The 18,805-nt window shown below is 45.7% G+C and overlaps 1 protein-coding gene across 3 annotated transcripts in view; it reads left to right on the top strand.

Moving 5' to 3' along the window:
- Positions 1-8,041: 8,041 nt before the first annotated feature.
- The window catches only part of RCSD1 (RCSD domain containing 1), a 72,720-nt gene continuing 61,956 nt past the window's right edge, over positions 8,042-18,805 (top strand). For all 3 annotated transcript variants that reach the window (XM_065946317.1, XM_065946320.1, XM_065946321.1), the window contains exon 1: positions 8,042-8,221. In XM_065946317.1, the coding sequence (XP_065802389.1) occupies positions 8,216-8,221 (6 nt within the window). In that variant the 5' untranslated portion in view covers positions 8,042-8,215. The remainder of the gene's footprint in view (positions 8,222-18,805) is intronic.

The following is an 18,805-nucleotide window of genomic DNA, read 5'->3' on the forward strand; positions in this document are numbered from 1 at the left end:
ATTAAAAGTAGGTGAAAATTGGGAATTCCCTGGCAGTCCAGTGCTTAGGACTTGGCACTTTTACTGCTGAGGGCCAAGGTGTTCTATCCTTGGTTGGGAAATTAAGATTCTGCAAGTCGAGTAGTGTGGTCAAAAAAAAAAAGTAGGTGAAAATCACAAGTAGATAACTTGGAGTTGAGAGATGAACATAGAATTATGTTGTGAAGGCAGCTGTGTTTGGGGCTTCCCTCTGATTACAATCATTTCATCATGATAAAAAGCTGCTGCTGCTATTACTTCATGAAAATAATGACTCAGCCTTCATCACACTATTTTGCTAGCATTATTTTAAGCATTTCACATGTATTGATCCAATTAATTCTTTTAACTCTATTTGGTAAATTCTATCATTAGCCCCATTTTATAAATGGAGAAGCAGGAACAAAATTAAGTAACTTGATCAAGGTCACACAGTTAGGCCCAGGAAGTCTGGTTTCCACACTAATCTTTAAATCTCTATGCTATCCTTTGTGTTACAACTTTTCATGTTTATACTATATTTTTAGGTGGACATTCAAGAACTAGATTACAAAATGGATTATCTACATTTTTTGCATGAAGCCAGTGTCCATTCACTCATTCAACATGTGAACCCAACATGTGAACTCATCAAATTTGAACCCAGCACCAACCTTAGAACTTTAACCAAAACAGAATGAAATGTGCTTTCTTTAAGATTAAAGTTTTGTGCAAGGATAAAGAAAGTAAACAGGCAAGTATAAAGTAATCCTTGCAAGGACAAGAATAGTTCAGGCATGAGGTATACATAGGAAGCACATCTATTCCAGGTGGTGGGAAACCAGGGATGTGTGGTGGTGGTCAGGACCATCTTCCTGGAGGAAGCCTTATCTGAGAAACAGAAGATGAATAAGAGTTAACTTTGGGCTTTGTGCAAAGCAAGGAATGTGTTCCAGACAGAGAAAAGAGCTCATTCAGGGACCACACGGCACATCAGGATGGTTCACATGTGGAGTACTGGGTGTTCTCTGTTGAGAAGGAGCTGGAGAGGAAAACTTGGTCAAGTTAGGAGTGTGAGTTGCACCCTCCAAAGTAACCTTTAGAAAGATTACTCCCTGTAGAGTGGAAAAGAGATGCGGGGAGATGATGAGTCAAGTTTGGAAGCAAGGACAACAATTAGGAGATATGGAGATGAACTATATCTAATAGTTTTCTAATCCAAATGAAAGCTGGCAATGACTGTGATTGGTGGGAGGTTGCAGGGAGTAATGTCAGGATATTTCAGAGCTAAAAGTATATAGCACCTGGTTGGTAAAGATGACGGAAGAATCAAGAATGACTCCCAGGTTTCTGGGACAAATGGATGGATAGTGATACCACCACAAGAAGGAAGAAAAACTAACAGGTAGGAACACAGATTTTTAGTAGAATTTTGTAAATGTGTACTTTGTGCAGAAAACTTTCCACATAATTCTTTATTGTCCATGTAAAAAAAACAAAGAGAATGAGTGGCAAGTGGGAGTTGGGTGCTATTCATTCTTATAATGTTTCACTTTGTTAGTGTAGAATCATCAGAGATATTCATTTTAAGGCCATGTGGGTAAGCTCCAGCTTTGGACAGGCTCCTGTCCAATTCAAGCTACTGATTCATTTTAGTAAATGTCCTTGTGGCAAAACTGCATCACTTAATGTTACTAACAATACCCCCAAAGAAATTGTGATATGAATACTTCACGAAAACCACTTTTATTTCTACAAATATCTTCCCACTTTCTTTCTAGAAAAAAAAAACCAGTTATTTTTCTTTTCTTTTTATTGGCTTGCCACAAGGAATGTGAGATCTTAGTTTCCTGACCAGGGATTGAACCCATCTTTCTGCAGTGGAAACTCAGAGGCCTAACCACTGGGTCGCCAAAGAAGTCATTTTTTATTCTTTTTTTTTTTTAAGTTAAATCTCTCCTCCAGGGACTTCTCTAGCAGCCCAGTGGTTAGAGTTCCGGGCTGTCACTGACTTGACCCAGGTTCAATCTCTGTTCTTGTCAGAGAACTGAGATCCTGTGGGCAAGCCCCAGGGCACAGGCAAAAAAAAAAAAAAAGACTCTTCCTCCCAAACTTTAAAAGTCCATGTGTCTGCTGCAACCACTGAAACATCACAAAGATATCTGTATGAAAAAAACCTGAATAATCTTCCACATCATGTCTCCATCCTGTATTTCCAAAAGACTAGTCTCTCCCTGCCTGCTCTCTCTCTATCACCAGTGTCAACAGGCGTCTGGCCCATCCTGGGGATCTCTGGGGGTGGGTTGGGGAGGAACAGATGATGAAGGGACTGGGTAGCAAATCAGTCTGGAAAAAAGAAACAGGAGGGTTCAATTATTACCCCCACCACCTTTTTTCTTAACTTTTTTGTTTGAAATAATTTCAAACTTTGAAAAAATTTTAAGATTAGAACCAAAAACTCCCATATATCCTTCACCTAGGATCCTTAGAGTTTTGCCAATTCTAATGATTTCTCTCTTTTTCAGCTTTATTGAGATATAACTGACAAAACTGTAAGATGCCTAAAGTATACATTTGATGATATGATATGTGTATATTTGATATATGTATTAATATAGAGAGAGTATAATTCCTTCAAAGTACTTTATAGTCAAGGAGCCAATCTAGAAGCACATGGTCAACCCAATTGTCATGTGGCTCTAGTCTTCTGTAGACTAGAGTCCTTCCCCAGCCTTCCCTTGACCTACTTGATACTGACACTTTTGGAGATCACAGACCAGTCACTTTGAGGAATGTTCTTCCTATTTGACTTGTCCAGTGTTTCTTCATAACTCAGGTTATGCACCTTGGGCCAGAGTATCACAGAAGTGATGGTGTCTTATTCTTCTTTTTTAAAAAAATATTTAATTAATTTAATTTAACTGTGCCAGGGCTTAGTTGCAGCATGTGGCATTTTCAGTCTTCATTGTGGCATGCAAACTCTTAGTTGCAACATGTGGGATCTAATTCCCTGACCAGCAATTGAACCCAGGCACCCTGCACTGGGAGGGAAGAGTCTTAGCCACTGGAGCACAGGAAGTCCTGGAGTGCTCTTCTCATTGCATCCCATCAGGTAACGTGTGATGTCAGCTTGTCCCATCCCCGATGGTGTTTGCTTCGACCGCTTTCTCAATATGGTGTCTGTTAGGCTTATCTCTGGGTGACTCAGTGGTAAAGAATCTGCCTGTGATGCAGGAGACGTGGGTTCGATTCCTGGGCCAGGAAGATCCCCAGGAGGAGGGCATAGGAACCCACTCCAGTATTCTTGCCTGGAGAATCCCATTGACAGAGGAGCCTGGCAGCCTACAGTCCATAGGATCGCAAAGAGTTGGACACAACTGAAGCGACTGAGCACAACTACAGGCTCATCTCTAAAAAGTTACATTTTCCACTTTGTAATCAATGAATAGTTTATAGGGAGATAATTTGAAATTATTAAAATCCTATTTCTCATTCCATTTTTACCCCATTAGATTTAGCATCAAATGATGTTTCTACCTAAAATTATTAACTATAATTGTTGTCAAATGACAGGTTTTTTTTACCTTTGTTAGTCAGCATTGTGCTGTAAGAACCTTCCACTTATCTATCCACTTATTTGTTTATATCAGTGTGGACTTATGAACTCTTATTTTATTTAAAGGGTTTAATGCATTTCTGGAGCTTTGCTGGTGGCTCAGTGGTTAAGAATCTGTCTTCCAGTGTAGGAGAACTGGGTTCAATCCCTGGATCAGGAAGATCCCCTGAAGAAGGAAATGGCAACCCACTCCAGTATTCTTGCCTGGGAAATCCCACGGACAGAAAAGCCTGGCAGAAGTCCATGGGGTCGCAAAAGAGTTGGACATGATTTAGTGACTAAACAACAACAACAACAACAACAATGCATTGCTATCATTGTTTATTTTGATCCTTATATCATCCCAATATTGTCCTAGGCACCCCTGCAATTTGGTTTCTGTATATTCTTAACATCTTCTTTTCATTTATTAAGCACTTCCATATTTTCTAGCACAAAATGTTTCAGGCTTATCTTGTTCTTTACCTGCCGCAGCCTTGTAAGCCATTTTCTCCAAGGACCCTTGGCTCCTTCAGTGAAGAATGGTATTTAGAAACCAAGATCGGGGCTCTGTTCACTGATTGCCCCTGGGGTATCAGTTCTCCCTGGCCCTCTCAGTGGATCAAACTAAGAAATATGTGTATGTGTGTATACACATTTATATCCACATATATATATCTACAGATTGAAAACCATGAGTTCACACCAATACCTCCCATTCCAACCCAATACCATAGGGTTTATTTCAGTTCCCACTCCCCTTGCATATTTGTATCTCCCTCCACTATCAGTGAGAACCTTGTCTCCCATTGGCTTCTACACGTCAATTTCTTTGCTCAATTGCCCTATGTAATCAATTTTCCAATTCCCAGAAGGCCAGTCGAAACACTTCATGAAATCACCAACCCCTGCTGGCTGTTCTCTCCACACATCAACATCCTCCCTGTGGCCCAGCTGTTGCCCCTCTAACTTCACTTCAGTTGACCTTTCACCTGCTACCATCTTCCTCTGGGAAACTCTTCTTACCATTCCTTGAACTCATAAAGCATCAAACCGTGGTGCTTTCATTTCAATTTATTCAATTCTGTTCCTCACTGACAGTCACAGCAGAATGAGTTGTTTTGTTTTATTTTTGCCACATTCCTGGGACTTCGTGCTGAAGTATATATATTTGAAAATTAGTATTTATAGTTATGAGAGAGCATTTGCTTCTTGCTCTTAGTTTTTAAAATGAACCATCAGCAGCCCAGTGTGGCCGCTTACTAAGAATTGCCTGATTGCAGCTCTTTGCAGTTCTGCTTAAAAACTAATTAATTTACTAATTAACTTGTACCCTTCCATGATCTCTCTTGATCTTTTCTCTCAGCAGGTCTTTTCTCCCATTGAAGACCCATCTATGGAAAAAAGGCTCTGCCTTTGATTTAAAGGCAAAGATGCTATTAATTTGCTTCATTCATTCATTGATGCATTCATTCATTCACCAAATAGTAACATGTATTTGGGAGTATTTATTTGATAGTAATATGGGCTTCCCTACTCAAGCTGCTGTGGTGTTTCTTGTTTTTCATTCTGCGCTGGCCTCTATTTACTGCTTGGCTGATTCAGGCTATCAGCGTGTGTGAAGCAGGGAGAGTAAAGGAAATGAGTCCTTGTGAGATGACCAGTCCCCTCGAGACAGGGAGGAACGACCCCATCAGAGCCACCTTCCCTTCCCCTGGGGTTGTCAGCTCCTCACAGCTCACCGAGCACCAAGTCAGAATCTCAGAGAACCCATCAAAAACAGGGAGTTTTTGGAAACTCCCTGGAAATGGGTTATTTCCATTCTGGCTTCTGGGGAGCTTCAGGAGGGGTGATGGGGAAGAAAAGGTGAGCACAAGCCCCCACCTACTCAGGACTGCTGAAACAGAGCTCCAGTCCTCGGGCATCTCTCCCCATTTCCACCACTTCCTCTCATAAATGCCTCTTCCTAGGGCCCAAAGAACTACGGAGGAGCATCCCACCCTGCACATCCTGAGACCCGGGAGCAAGCTGGCGGCCAAGCTTGTCTGCATTGTGGTCATGGGTTCTCACATGGCTGAGGGAAGGCCCACACAGGGCGTGGGCTGCAGCTGAAGTCACCTTGAGCGACTGTGATGCTATCTAAGCCTAACGGTTTCCTTTGGCAGGCACTTCCGCCCTTTTGTTTGTGAACCAGAAACCTGTGCTGGGACAGCCCCATTCTGAGCAGAAAGGAGGACTAGATGGAGGCAGAAAAGAAAAGGCCCTATGAATCAGAGTTAGAAAATAAGAGAAGAGACTCTGCTCCCATCACCAACTCAGTCCTGCACATTTAAAAAAAAAAAAAGAAAAGGGAAAAAAAATTATATGCATAAGTATGCACTGCAAGGTACCAAGAAACTCCTTTCTTGCTGCCAACTCTGCTCTCGAACCCTCACTTCTGCAGCTGTGTGGCTGGAATGGAAAGAGATTGACCATTAATTCCTGGGGGTAGAATCCTATTCACTGGGCTTTAGAATGCCTGGGAATAAAAGAAATATTGGGTCCCTATTTATTTGAGCTTGTACATGAGGCTAGGCATTATAAAAGTAGTTACTCAAAAAAAAAAAAAAAAAAAGGTGTAACTTTTATCAAAGTGCCTACTGAACTATACAGGTGAGGCAAATGAGGATCAGACTAGGTAAGTGACTTGTCTCGGAAAACACAGCTATTAATTAGCAGAGCAGAAATTCAACCTTCAATCTGCTTCTGAAATAAAGGTTAGGCTAAGTTAAATGAACTAGAAAACACCCTGGCATTAGGGCTATCAGTGTTTCAGAAAGGCAAGTCTTAGAAGACTCTACAGGGAAGAGGCCATGTTTCTAAGTGAAGTGAAGTGAAGTCGCTCAATCATGTCCGACTCTGCGACCCCATGGACTGCAGCCCACCAGGCGCCTCGGTCCATGGGATTTCCCAGGCATGAATACTGGAGTGGGTTGCCATTTCCTTCTCCAGGGGATCTTCCCAACCCAGGGATCGAACCCAGGTCTCCCGCATTGTAGGCAGATGCTTTACGGTCTGAGCTACCAGGGAAGCCCAAGGCTTCCAAGGCTGGTACCCAAAGCAACAATCTTAAGTACCTGAAAGTCCGCAGGGAGTGTTGGGATAAAGAGCAGAATTAGGGCAGTTCTTTGTAGTGTGAGCACACTCTCAACTGGATTCTTTTACCCATTTTCCCACATATCTCTCTTCACAGTGCTCATGATTACCTGGCCCACTGTCTCTTTCCCAGGGTGAGCTGGGTGAGGGTTTGGGGTGGGGTGGGGCACAAGGACACTGCAGAAAGACACAGAGGGCAGCCCTGTGGGCCAGTCCTCTTCACACTCACAGGTCTCTGAAGGCTTCCCCCTTCTCTTCTCTGGGAGGGGTCCAGACCCAGAAGGGGCACCTAGCACTGGTGGCCAGTGTGTAAACTGGAAGCAGAGAGAGAAGCTGCTCCAGATTCCAGGTCCCCTGCCCCTTCCTCGCAGCTTTGTTTTCCTCAGCCTCTTTGCTGCTCAGGGAGCCGGGATGGCCCTGGGGGAGGGTTGCTATGTTGGGCCTATGGGAATCGGATGTTCGGGATCTTGCCCTTTGCTCTTAGAGTACACTTAGGAACAGCAAAAAAGGCCCTTTAGCAACAAGCAGTTTGTGGGAGATGAAATTCCACCAATCCAAATGCATCAATCCAATGGGGAGAGAAAAAGACAGATTGCTACAGGGAGCTTGGAAAACTTTGCTTGGATTCCTTTTCTTCTCCTCTACCTGATACACAGATGAGAGATGATCGATTGATAGTGGTGTTCTAAAAATGTGAGACTGAAGGTGGAGAGGAAGAGAGATGGCAGAGGGGGAGGTACTTGCGTTTGCAACACCAAGCTTTGAAGGCACTGCCTGAACTGTCTCTGAGGGGCGGGGAGGAGGGGAGTGGGAGAGTCATTTACCCTCAGGGAGGGTCCTCATTCTCCGCCCAGGAACGTTGGGAAAATCAGGTATCCGGCGAATGCAATTACTTTTTAAATGAGCAGAGACAGGGGTAGAGATGTATATAAAAGAAGTAAATAGAAAAGAGGGGAGATAAAAAGAATGAAAGAACCACTGTAACTTTTAGGGCAACCGAAAAGAAAGAAGAGATGTTAAAGGGGGGCAAAAGTTGAGGAAAGACACCGAGCAAAGACCAGGGTCCGGGAGGAACTTCACGAGAAAGAGGGGCCAAACGACTGTCCCATCCCCATGTTTGGGCAGATTAATGGAGTCGTGGCTCCCTCGCTTGAGTCCTGCCACGGGAGGGGACAGTATCTGTTTAGATTTGTGTCTAAATTTAAACCCTGATCGCTGGCCTCCTTCCCCAGCTCCCCACCCTCCCCGCCTCCTCCCTCTCCCCTCCCCTCCCTCCTCCTCCTCCTCCTCCTTCCTAGTTCTCGAGCGCGGGGCTGGGGCGGCCAGCCGTCAGTCCTGCAGCCGGCGAGCCGGGCGCGCAGCCGCTCACTCGCGCTGTGCCCGCCGGAGCCGAACCCGGTCCAGGCGGGAGCTGAGCGCGGAGCGGGGATCGGGAGCCCGTGACGGAGCGAACGCGCGCCGTCGGCGCCGAGTCGGCACCTGAAGGACATGGAGGTAAAAGATCCCGCGGCGCGCGGGCAGGGTCCGAGCAGGGAGCGCGAACGAGGCTCAGCGCTGCGGCGCTCCGGAGGCTAGCCCCCGGCCTTTCCTAGGGGACCCCTCCCGGCGGGCAGGGGGTCGGCCGGGAAGACCCCAGGGAGAGGGGAGGGGCCTTTCTAGAGGTGCAGCTATTTTGCTTAGGGACTTAACATGCTTGGGGGGGGGGGGGGAAGTTAGGTGCTGTAAACTTTGTAAATGAACAAAAGTGTGAGCAAGACCTCTTTAGAAATCAGAAGCCGCAGGATCTGAAGAGATGGATATTGAAAGAGAAGCAGAGCTGTTACCCCGAGGCACAGCTCGTCTATGCGCTTCCCTTTTCGATGAAAGTTGAACTTTTAAAAGTCCAGTCGCCCTCTTGCTTCTCAAGTCCCACTTTTGTCTGTCACATTTTTCAGAACTTTCTGGAAAGCTCCCCTCATGGGCAAATGGCACCATTTCTGATCAAGCTTGAGACTTTCCTGTATGTCCCTCATGCACTGGGGCGTGCTGGCTACATGTCTGTGGGGGGCTCCAGGGTGAGGCCCACCGCTGCTCTTCCTGGGGTTTTCCTGGGACAGTTCCAGCCAGTGGGAGCCAGGAACCACCCTCCAGTGGAGGAGTGGCCAGTGAATTCCCCTCCTCACTGCCTTTTCCATATTTTGAGGCTCCCATAGATTTTCCCCTTGCAATAGACCTGACATTTAGCCCTAAGCCTATTTTAGCTAGATTTAGGCTTGCTTTTAAAAAGAAGAAAAGCAAAGGTGATTTCCACCGTTTTCAAAGGCTGAACTGCTGCTCCCAGTGCTGCCGTCAGCATTCTCCAGACTCACATTTCTGCTAACTCTTGCCCGCTGCTGCTCTACACCAGAACTTGGGCTGGCTCTTCTAAGCAATCCCCCTGCCTGCAAAGCGCTGGGACTTCTCTGTGTGGGCAATAGGTCTGTCCTGGGCAGTTGCAGTCAAGGGTCCAGCTCTATCCGTTGTCTTCAGGGATCACCTTCAGAGAGTCTTTATAAAGTACAGGGGCCCGTGGGATCCACCGGAGGCTAAGATGGACCCTCTGGAAACATCTGTAAACTGGGGAAACTCCGGGCAGATCAGGATTGGGAAAGGGTGGAAGGGAAACCCAGCAGTGGGTGTTCACCAGTCTACTCAAAGATAGCCGAGGGCAACGAGATCTTTTCTGGCTGCAGCTTCAGAACCAAGAAAGGAGATAGCTCTGGGAGTGCCCATACGAACAAAGAAGTTTCCCGGAGAAGGTGCTTTAAGAGTTGGTTTCCTCTTCTGACAGTACAGGGTGCCTCGGGCCTTAGCTAGAGGTGCAGTGTAATTGAGGACCTCTTTAATCTCCTGCGGAAATGGATGGGAGATAAGAGCAAAGCGAGTCTTAGGCGTAGAAGCAAATTGCTTACTGCTGGAGGGCCAGATTTGTTCTCAGAAGACACAGGGGATCCCTCACAGGCACTTGCTGCTTCAGTTGAGGAAGGAACAGCGTGTGGCAGAGGCCCTGCAACTCGCCCGAGCAGCTTCCTGTGTGGAAGCGAGAAGAGAGGGGGTGAAAAGAGAAGTGAGTGGTGAAAAGAGAAGATCCTCCAGTCTGTGAACAGAAGCATGTCGGTTCACACTGAGTCTGTCCAGGGCATGGATTTGCTGGCTGGCAGTGACTGCTCTTGAAGTTCTCTTGTCAAAATGCCTGAAAAAAGCAGTCCAACAGCTAACACTGGTAAAGGAAGTAAAGAGGAAACCAAGAGGCTGGAGACGTGACATTTCTTAGCCAGGAAGTGAACTTTTTCATGGTGGGACATGATGTGCAGGAGTGGGATTTGGGAATTTCTGAAAAATCTCTGGGTAAAACTCTTTTGAGAAGTGAAACCCACTTTTGAGGCATGCCACTATATTTGATGAGAAATGGAGCTACATTACCTCCCAGTACTAGTGATTTATAACCAGGCCAATAAGACTTACTCGACATTCATTCTCTAGGACACATTTAACTTTTGAAAGTCTTTGGGGAATCTTTTTTTTTTTTTAAGTTACTTTGCTATTGTCAACAATATCAATCATTACTTCAGCCCTCTTTAAGCCCTCTGGAATAAACAAGATAGATGCCTTTTAAAAGCTCACAATCCAATAGGGAAAATAAGACTAACTTGTCATGTGCATAATTTTCAAATGCATAAGTGCCTTAAGGTATGGCATTTGCAGACCCTAAATTTTATAGTATTTCAGTATTTCTTACATTTCTGTGTAAGACTCAAAAGAAGTCTTAAAAGAAGGGTGGGTGGTGAGGAGGAGAAGCCATAAGAAGTGGTTGCACGAAGAACATACCAGCTTTGTGCAGGAAAGTAAGCCAGTTGGCTGGAAAGAAAGATGAAGAAGTAGAGAGAGAAAAAAAATGAAAGTAATAAGATAAAAACCACAGGGCCTCCGAGTATAGTGGATGCTGACCAAGTGGGTGAGTGGGAACTGGAATTCAAGCCACCTGGAAGAAAGGGTTACTTTTCTTTGTAAAAGCTCTCCTTGCCTAGCTGTACCCCAAAGGGATGCCTTTTTCTGATTCAGACAGAGGCTAGCTGCAGCCCTCAAAGCCAGATAGTGGATGGCCCTGGATTCTGCTCCTTGGACAGTAAGAAACTCTGAGTGGTGTTAAGTAAGATGACATCCACCTTGGAGCAGGGATGATATGGCAGAAATGCCAGTGTATAGAGTGAACAAGGAAACCAGACTCAAGAGCTACTCTGAGAGTCCAGGCATATTCTGACTTTGAGAGAGCAAGAAGGAAATAAAATGGAAGAATAAAGACCATGTGTTATATAAGAAACTGGAAATGATTCTGTGTTTGAGCTCGTCAGGGTGCCCAGGTGAGTAGGGTTCTCTGAGATGCCAAGGAGAGTGGCGGTACTGCTTTTACACCTCTGTAATAAGCCTTTTGTAGTCAGCGACTGTCTTACTGGTCTTTAGGTCTCCAGAAGTTTGCACAGTGCCTAGATCATCATATAATTTCTTGAGACGAGCTTGCTTGATAAATGAATTAACAGAAACAGAGAACTCTTCCCCTCTCAGTCTGCAGCTCAAATATCTCCACCTTGGGAAGCCTGTACAGATGCCCTCAGACTCTACAGCACACTCAGGACACTTTTTTCAAACTGAATTAGAGTACTAGACAGACCTGTAACTGTCTGCTTACCTGATTCTCTCCCTGGAAAATTCCTCAAGGACAGGGGCCATATATATCTAGTGCCTGATGGCACTCAAATGCTTGTTGAATGAGTAAATAAATGGTTGAAGATGGGAGAAAATCAGTTAAAACAGCAACAACAAGGTTTAGATATGTTGGTTTAGGTTGTTCTAACCAGGAGTGTCCAGCCTACCATGAGAAGTACAGGCCTCTTATGATGAAAGTATGATTCTTCTCTAGAAGAGATGATAGGTGAAGTTACTCTGGATAGGAACTCAGAATGGAGAAGTGTATAGAAAAGAAAGAGCTGGAGACTTTGTACCTCAAAATCAAACCAGTACTCTTAGTTGCTTAAATACAAGTTGTAGATACTACCGGATAACCTGAGAGTATTTTAAAAGGTTTAATTTTGCCACTGAACATGTAATGAATTTCTAATTTAGATGGAGACAGTTAATGAGCCCTTTTCTCTGAGGTAACTTCACAATCCTTTCCAGATATTGTCATTCATCCATTTAGTCAGTATTTATTGAGCATTTATTATGTACTGGATCTTGTGTGATGAATGTTAGTTAAATATTCTCAGGCTATCATGTCGTCCTCACAGGTTATCAGTATTACTAATGACAGGTATGTGTGTATCTGTATATACTGGTACATATAGTGTATTCATTTTGTAACCTACTTTTTCCAATTTCTTTTTACTTCATTAATGTGGGAGGGGGGGGCGTATTGTGCCAGGAAGCTTGGAGTCCTAACCATTGGACCACCAGAGAATTCCCATATTTCATTAAATATTTTCTACCACAATTTCACCAACAACCTTCGCTGGTTTTGGATCCACCCACCCTCTCACTGAGCCGTATGTTGGCCATAATAAGGGATTGCTCGGCCTCTGAAAGCTAGAATTTGGCTCAGTGGACTTGCAGGCCTGCCCAAGTACCCCCCACATTCCTGTCTGGCTCCCACTCTGTGGGACCCTCAAAGTACCACTGGCTTCCTCTTAATAGACACTTCCATTCCCAGGACCACAATGACAGGGGAAAGTTCCAGCAGGCAGACTGGAAGGGCCCAGGCGCTGTCACAGGAGGGGATGAGCACACATTCCCGGAGCAGAGTCAGGTTTCAGAGCCCAGTACATAGCGTGGCTGCTCACGGCCAGGGGAGCCAGAAGCTGGCGAGTGCGGTTCCGTGGGAAATCTGAACGCTGGGAGCTCAGCAGCCCGGCAATCTTATCAAGGCCTCAAGAGAATGTTTTGGTTCCAGAGAAATCTGAAGGCAAATCTGCCATCCTAAAGTAATAGTTTTAGGTTTGCAGAATCAGCTTGACCACCTCTACTTAATTCATTAGAATCTAAACATCTCAGAGCTCTGGGTGGAATGAAACGATCTCTAACTGCCATATAGTGAAGGAGAAAACAAGACAGAGATTGAGGCTGCCTAGGGAATTAGGCACCACTGAACCTTTGGAAAGCTAGCAGTTTTTCTCTCACCTAGTTTTTCTCTAAGTCTAAACCTTAAGAGGTAGAATGGTCGGTTTCATTACAAAATAAATATCCACCTCATTTTGGCCTTCAGAGTCGGGTAGATGTTTTTAATCACTCTGTGCAGACGATATAATGAAACTGCTAACACAATACTAAGACTTGGTCACCAGCATCAGTATTATTGCTCTAGGGACATAGAGGAGCTCGTCTACCCAGTGAATCTACCTGAGTCAGACACTGCCCTTATACCCTGATCTTTTGCGGTTTGAGCTCTCCATCTTTTTCCTTTTGGGTTTCCTAAATATCTATCTCCTGGGAATTGTGGGAAATGACTGCTGAGTTTATGAGATTCGTCTTGCATGAGTCAGATCTTTTCTTGAGGGAATGGACCTCTGCAATTGCGGCCCAGGACCTCCCTAGGAGAGGTGAGATGGGCTTTCAGGGCCTTTACATCTATAATGACCATCCTGAGATGCCATCAGAGCCCATACTCAATGGAGATGTTGGGGCCCCCAGGCTGGAAGCACTGAGAAGTCCTAGACCTTGGGACTGAACATTCTCTTCAGCCGAGATGTCCCTAACCCTGCATTTTGAACATGCATGCACCGTATCTGAGCCACCTTCCTGGCCTTGGGGTAGCAATCACAACTCTTTCCTAAGATAGATCTTCAATAATCGATAATAATTCATAGCATAGAACACACTAGTTTTTTAATTAGGTCCAGCAGACATACCTTGAGGCTATACTGCCTGCCAGGCAGTGGAAACAGGAAGATGAATGTTTCACCCTGCTGGTCTCTGAACACCTCAGGTCTAAGAGCGGGGCCAGCGCATACAGGCATATGCAGAACAGGGGTTTGAGTTCCCGTGGGCAGAGGAGAGGCGTCGCACCCAGCCTAGGGTTCAGAGGGGCTTCCTGTGAGAGATGGTTTCCACGTGGAGTCTAGAGGGATGGGTAGGAGTTGAGCAAGTGCAGAAAACTGGGAAGTGCGTTCTAGTTAGAGGGAATGACAAGCAAAGCACTGACACTGGAAACAACACTGTATGGGTTACAAGCAGGCCATTTCTGGAGAATAAATCAAGATAAAGTTATTTGAAGTTGGGGATATAGAGAAATAAAAGTTACAGTTCCTGTTATAAAAAGACCTCTGTTCTATTTGGGGAAACAAAATATACACATATGACACAACATAAAAAAAGTACAAGATTGAAGATAAGTTCTCAGGTGTGTGGGAATTCAAAGTCAGCGTCTCTAATGGGAGCTAGACAAAACTTGCTTCCTCTACTGGGGATTTCCCCTACAAGTGGGGCTCTTCCAAGGGCCCCTGGCAGCACCGGGGGTGCACAGCTAACAGGGGATTTCAGCCCAATGAGTAGCATACTCAGTCCAGAGCCTACACCTAAAAGCTCTGGGGAGGAAATCCAATTTGAAATAGACCCCAGGCCCCAAGGGAATGCCTGTGGTCAAGCTCAACCAAAGCCGCCCCCACAGCCCTCCTGCCTTATCTGACAAAAAGAGGACTTTGGGAATTAACCACATTCACACAAAAAAATCTCCTCTTTCAGTTCACACAGCCACCTACAGCCCCACTCCTACACTCCTCACACTGTGTTCACGCATCCTGTGCCTGCTCCAAAAAGCCAACATCTCTCCTCTCTGTCCAAAGGCAGCACAGGCACAAGCCGCGTGCCTCAGCTCAGGCTGGGTCCAGCAAAACAGTGCAGCAGAAACAAGACGCCAAGACTTGTGACTGCTGTTACACAACCCAAGCACCCACACCAGAGGTCACCGAGAATTCACATCTCACAACGTGCCGTAGAGGGCTTCTGGCTTCCTTGGGGCCTCACTCCTAGACCTTCACCCTTGATCATTTATTCCAAGCATATGAGTCAAATGGACAATTGTCCTACCTTGATGGGGCCACCCCACCCCCACCTCCATGTCTGAAATACATTCCCAAGCTTCAGATTCGTGGCTTGTCTTACTTTCAGGATATGTTTTGATGGATAGTGCAAAATCCATTTCTCAGCATCCATACTGATAATTCAGTACTGACTATTCATTGGAAGGACTGATGCTGAAGCTGAACCTCCAATACTTTGGCCACCTGATGCAAAGAGCTGACTCATTGGAAAAGACCTTGATGCTGGGAAAGATTGAGGGCAGGAGGAGAAGGGGATGTCAGAGGATGAGATGGTTGGATGGCATCACCAACTCGATGGACATGAGTTTGAGCAAGCTCCAGGAGTTGGTGGTACACAGGGAAGGCTGATGTGCTGCAGTCCATGGGGTCACAAAGAGTCGGACAGGACTGAGTGACTGAACTGACTGATACTGATGTCAGCATAGGAGAAACCTGAAGCTTGCTGTCATGGTAATCCACTTGTTGAACATCTTCTATATGCAGATGTTTTACATAAGTTTATCTTTTTAATCTTCATAAAGTCCTATTCCATCTGTTTTATGGATGAAGGTGCTGAGGATTCAGTATGCCCAAGGTCTGGAAGGTGATTACCATAAGTGCCAGCATTTGAACCCACCGGTGGGATCCCGTGGCCCGGTTTCTTCCTCCTGTAGTAGAGAGGCTCTGGCTGCCCACACAGTGCCCACGGCATGTGCTGACAGGGAGACCACACGCCCCTCGACCTGGCCAGTTCTCTTCCAGCTCAAGGCCATTGGGGAGGCCAGTGGCTCAAGGCTTGGGGCTTCTAAGGTCTGGTACAGATTTACTCCGAGTCCTCATCTACACATCTGATAGGCTTCTGAAAGGCTCCACTTGTGTTTCTGAATGAAACTAGTGCCAACGTCTATGGCAAAAAGGAAGTTTAAATAAAAATTCATTTTTATGGCTTAGAGTTTTGAGACCAAGAAGGAATATTAGCAGTTTCTTTCATCCCCTTCGTTCTAAAGATGAGGAGGGATTCCCTGGTGGTCCCGTGATTAGGACTTCTTGCTTTCACTGCTGAGGGGCTGGGTTCAATTCCTGGTTCTGGTTGGGGAGTTAAGATCCCACAAAATGTGTGGCATGACCAAAAAATGAGGAAACTGGCATAAGTGATATACTGACGGTCACACTTAAAGTCAGGTAGTGGCAAAGTCAGAACTAAGATGAAGATCTTCTAGCTCCCAGCACGGGAACCTCCCTTCTACAGGGCATGTGTGACCCGTGTGTCTAAGTAAGTTCATAATCACTTTATTGCCCCCACATGTCTGGGTACAGTCTTCTTGAGGCTTTCCAAGTCCATTCCAGTGGTGCCTGGTTTCTAGGTTTTATCTGGCAATCCACGGAGGGGATGGTGGGGGTGGGAGGAGATGGGCAGAGAGAGGAACAGCTATTATTATCACTGCCTTAAGCAACACGTGCCAAGAGATCTTAAATTAAGCCTGCGAGGGCGCCACCCCACTAGGGAGAGTACTCCACCGGTCTTCCAGCCTTCCTTTCTATGATGCCCTCAAAGGGTCTTCCTGGAGGCGTCTTTGGCCCCTGCCGCCTAGTCATTCCTGAATCTCCCCACAAAAGCCTAAATTGAAGTACTTGGGAGGACAAGAACATGGATGATTCCAAGCCGATGTCGGATGAATGGAAGACTCAGAGGGATGCTAGTACTCTGGGTTACCCTCTAAAGCCAGTGGAGCTGGCAGATGCGTGAGTTTGCTAGGACTGCCATAACACATGACCACACATGCGGTCTCAGAAATCTATTCTCTCACAGTTCTGGAGGCCAGATATCTGAAACCAAGATGTCACAGGAGACCCTAGGGGTGAATCCATTCCACACCTTCTAGAACTTCTGGTGGTTGCCAGCTTTCTTGGCTATGGTCATTGGAATCTTTGCCTCATGTTCCCTTTACCTGCCACTCTGTGAGTCCCTTCGTAAGGACGTGTGTCATTGGGTTTAGGACCCATGCTGATAAACCAGGATGATTTCCTCATCTCAGAATCCTTAACTACATCTGCAAAGATCCTTTTACTAAGTAAGGTAACATTTACAGGTTCCAGAGATTGGGAAGTGATACATTTGGGGGGGGGGGGGGCATCATTTACCTCATGACAGCAGTCAACCTGCTCTTCTTTATAAGGACAGGAGACTTCGGGCTTGGTAGGTCAAGCCTTGATTACTACTAGGCTCTCTTGTGACACTCCTCCCCCTACTGTCCTGGGGGTGAATAGTGGTGGTGTAGTCACTAAGTCATGTCCGACTCTTATGACCCCAGGGACTCCTCTGTCCAGGGCATTTCCCAGGCAAGCATACTGGAGTGGGTTGCCATGAACAGCCAATTCACTGATTCTTGTTGTGAGCCTAATTTCCTGCCTCTGGGGTAGCCCACACACATATATATATACTGTACTGGCATGAGTGACAGCCAGAGCCCTCTCTGCTCAGAGCCGCAGTCTGGAGAGGAGGGAGGAGGCCTGCAGTGCTGGAGCTCCTCTCCATGGGGCCATGAGGGTCTGCAGGGCTGGGGCTGCTCTCCATGGGGGTTGTGAGGGTCTGCAGGGCTGGAGCTCCTCTCCATGGGGCCATGAGGGTCTGCAGGGCTGGGGCTTCTCTCCATGGAGCCATAAGAGCCATCTTTCTCTGCTCTGGTCCCTTTCCCATGGGATAACTATGGTGTCAGCAGGTTGAGAAGAGCTACTTAAGATTATGTGGGATCATCTCTACCTTCAGAGAGGATTGTGTCTAGCAAGATTATAGAATTACATTTTATATGATCTCATTTGATATTCAGTTATCAAATACCTTATTCATGCATTCTTCCATTGATTCATTTAAGTTTCCCTGGTGGCTCAGTGATAAAGAGTCTGCCTGCCAGTTTTGGAAACACAGAGAATAGATTTGGCAGAGGGTGGGGGAAGGAGAGGGTGGAATGAATGGAGAGAATAATATAGAAACATGTACACTATCTTACGTAAAATTGATAGCCAGTTTGCTGTATGACTCAAACTAGGCCTCTGTGACAACCTAGAAAGGTGGGATGGGGTGGTAGGTGGGAGGGAGGGGACATATGTATACCTATGGCTGATTCATGTTAATATATGGCAGAAACCAACACAATATTGTAAAGCAATTATCCTTCAATTAAAAATAAATAGAATTTTTTAAAAAGACCCAATATAGACAAAAATAAATAAATAAAATTAAAAATAAAATGAGCTAAAATAAATAAATAAATAAATTAAAGTGTTAAAAACAAAAAGAAGAATCCACCTGCCAATGAAGGAGATGCAAGTTTGATCGCTGGGTCAGGAAGATCCTCTGGAGAAGGAAATGGCAACCCACTCCTGTATTCTTGCCTGGGAAATCCCACAAATGGAGGAGCCTGGAGGGCTACAGTCCATGGAGTTACGAAAGAGCTTACACAACTTAGCAATGAAACAACACAACTGAGCAGTTACCAGATGAGAATTTATAAGACACAGTACCTGTTCTCAGGATCTGCAGTCTGGGGTGAAATACAAGCAATGATTACAGAACAGTGTGATTGGCCCTGTAAAGGCAGTGTGTAAACAGTCTGATTGGACTAGTGAGGACAGGTGACTATAGCAGTCCAGGCGGCTGGGGTCACTGTAAGACAGTTCCATGGTCTTAGTGGCTGAAAAGAATGAAAGCTGTTTCTCGCTCTGTGAGGCGATGCCTGGGGGCCCTGCTTAGTGTTATTGTTGGCCTCCTGGGACCCTGGTTGACAGAGCGGCTACCATAAAGCACATCGTCAGTTGTCACAGCAGATGGCGGAAGGGCTCCGGAGGACTTGTCCTGGCCATGACTGTCCTGAAAGGATTGGAACTAACCACATTCAGCTCGACCACAGGGAGGAGGAAGTGCAGGCCTCCCCCATGCCTCAAGTGATGAGAGAGCTTGACATGTTTCCTGAACATCATTCAGGTCCTGGTG

This window comes from Muntiacus reevesi, chromosome 1, assembly GCF_963930625.1.
Source record: "Muntiacus reevesi chromosome 1, mMunRee1.1, whole genome shotgun sequence".
NCBI lineage: Eukaryota > Metazoa > Chordata > Mammalia > Artiodactyla > Cervidae > Muntiacus > Muntiacus reevesi.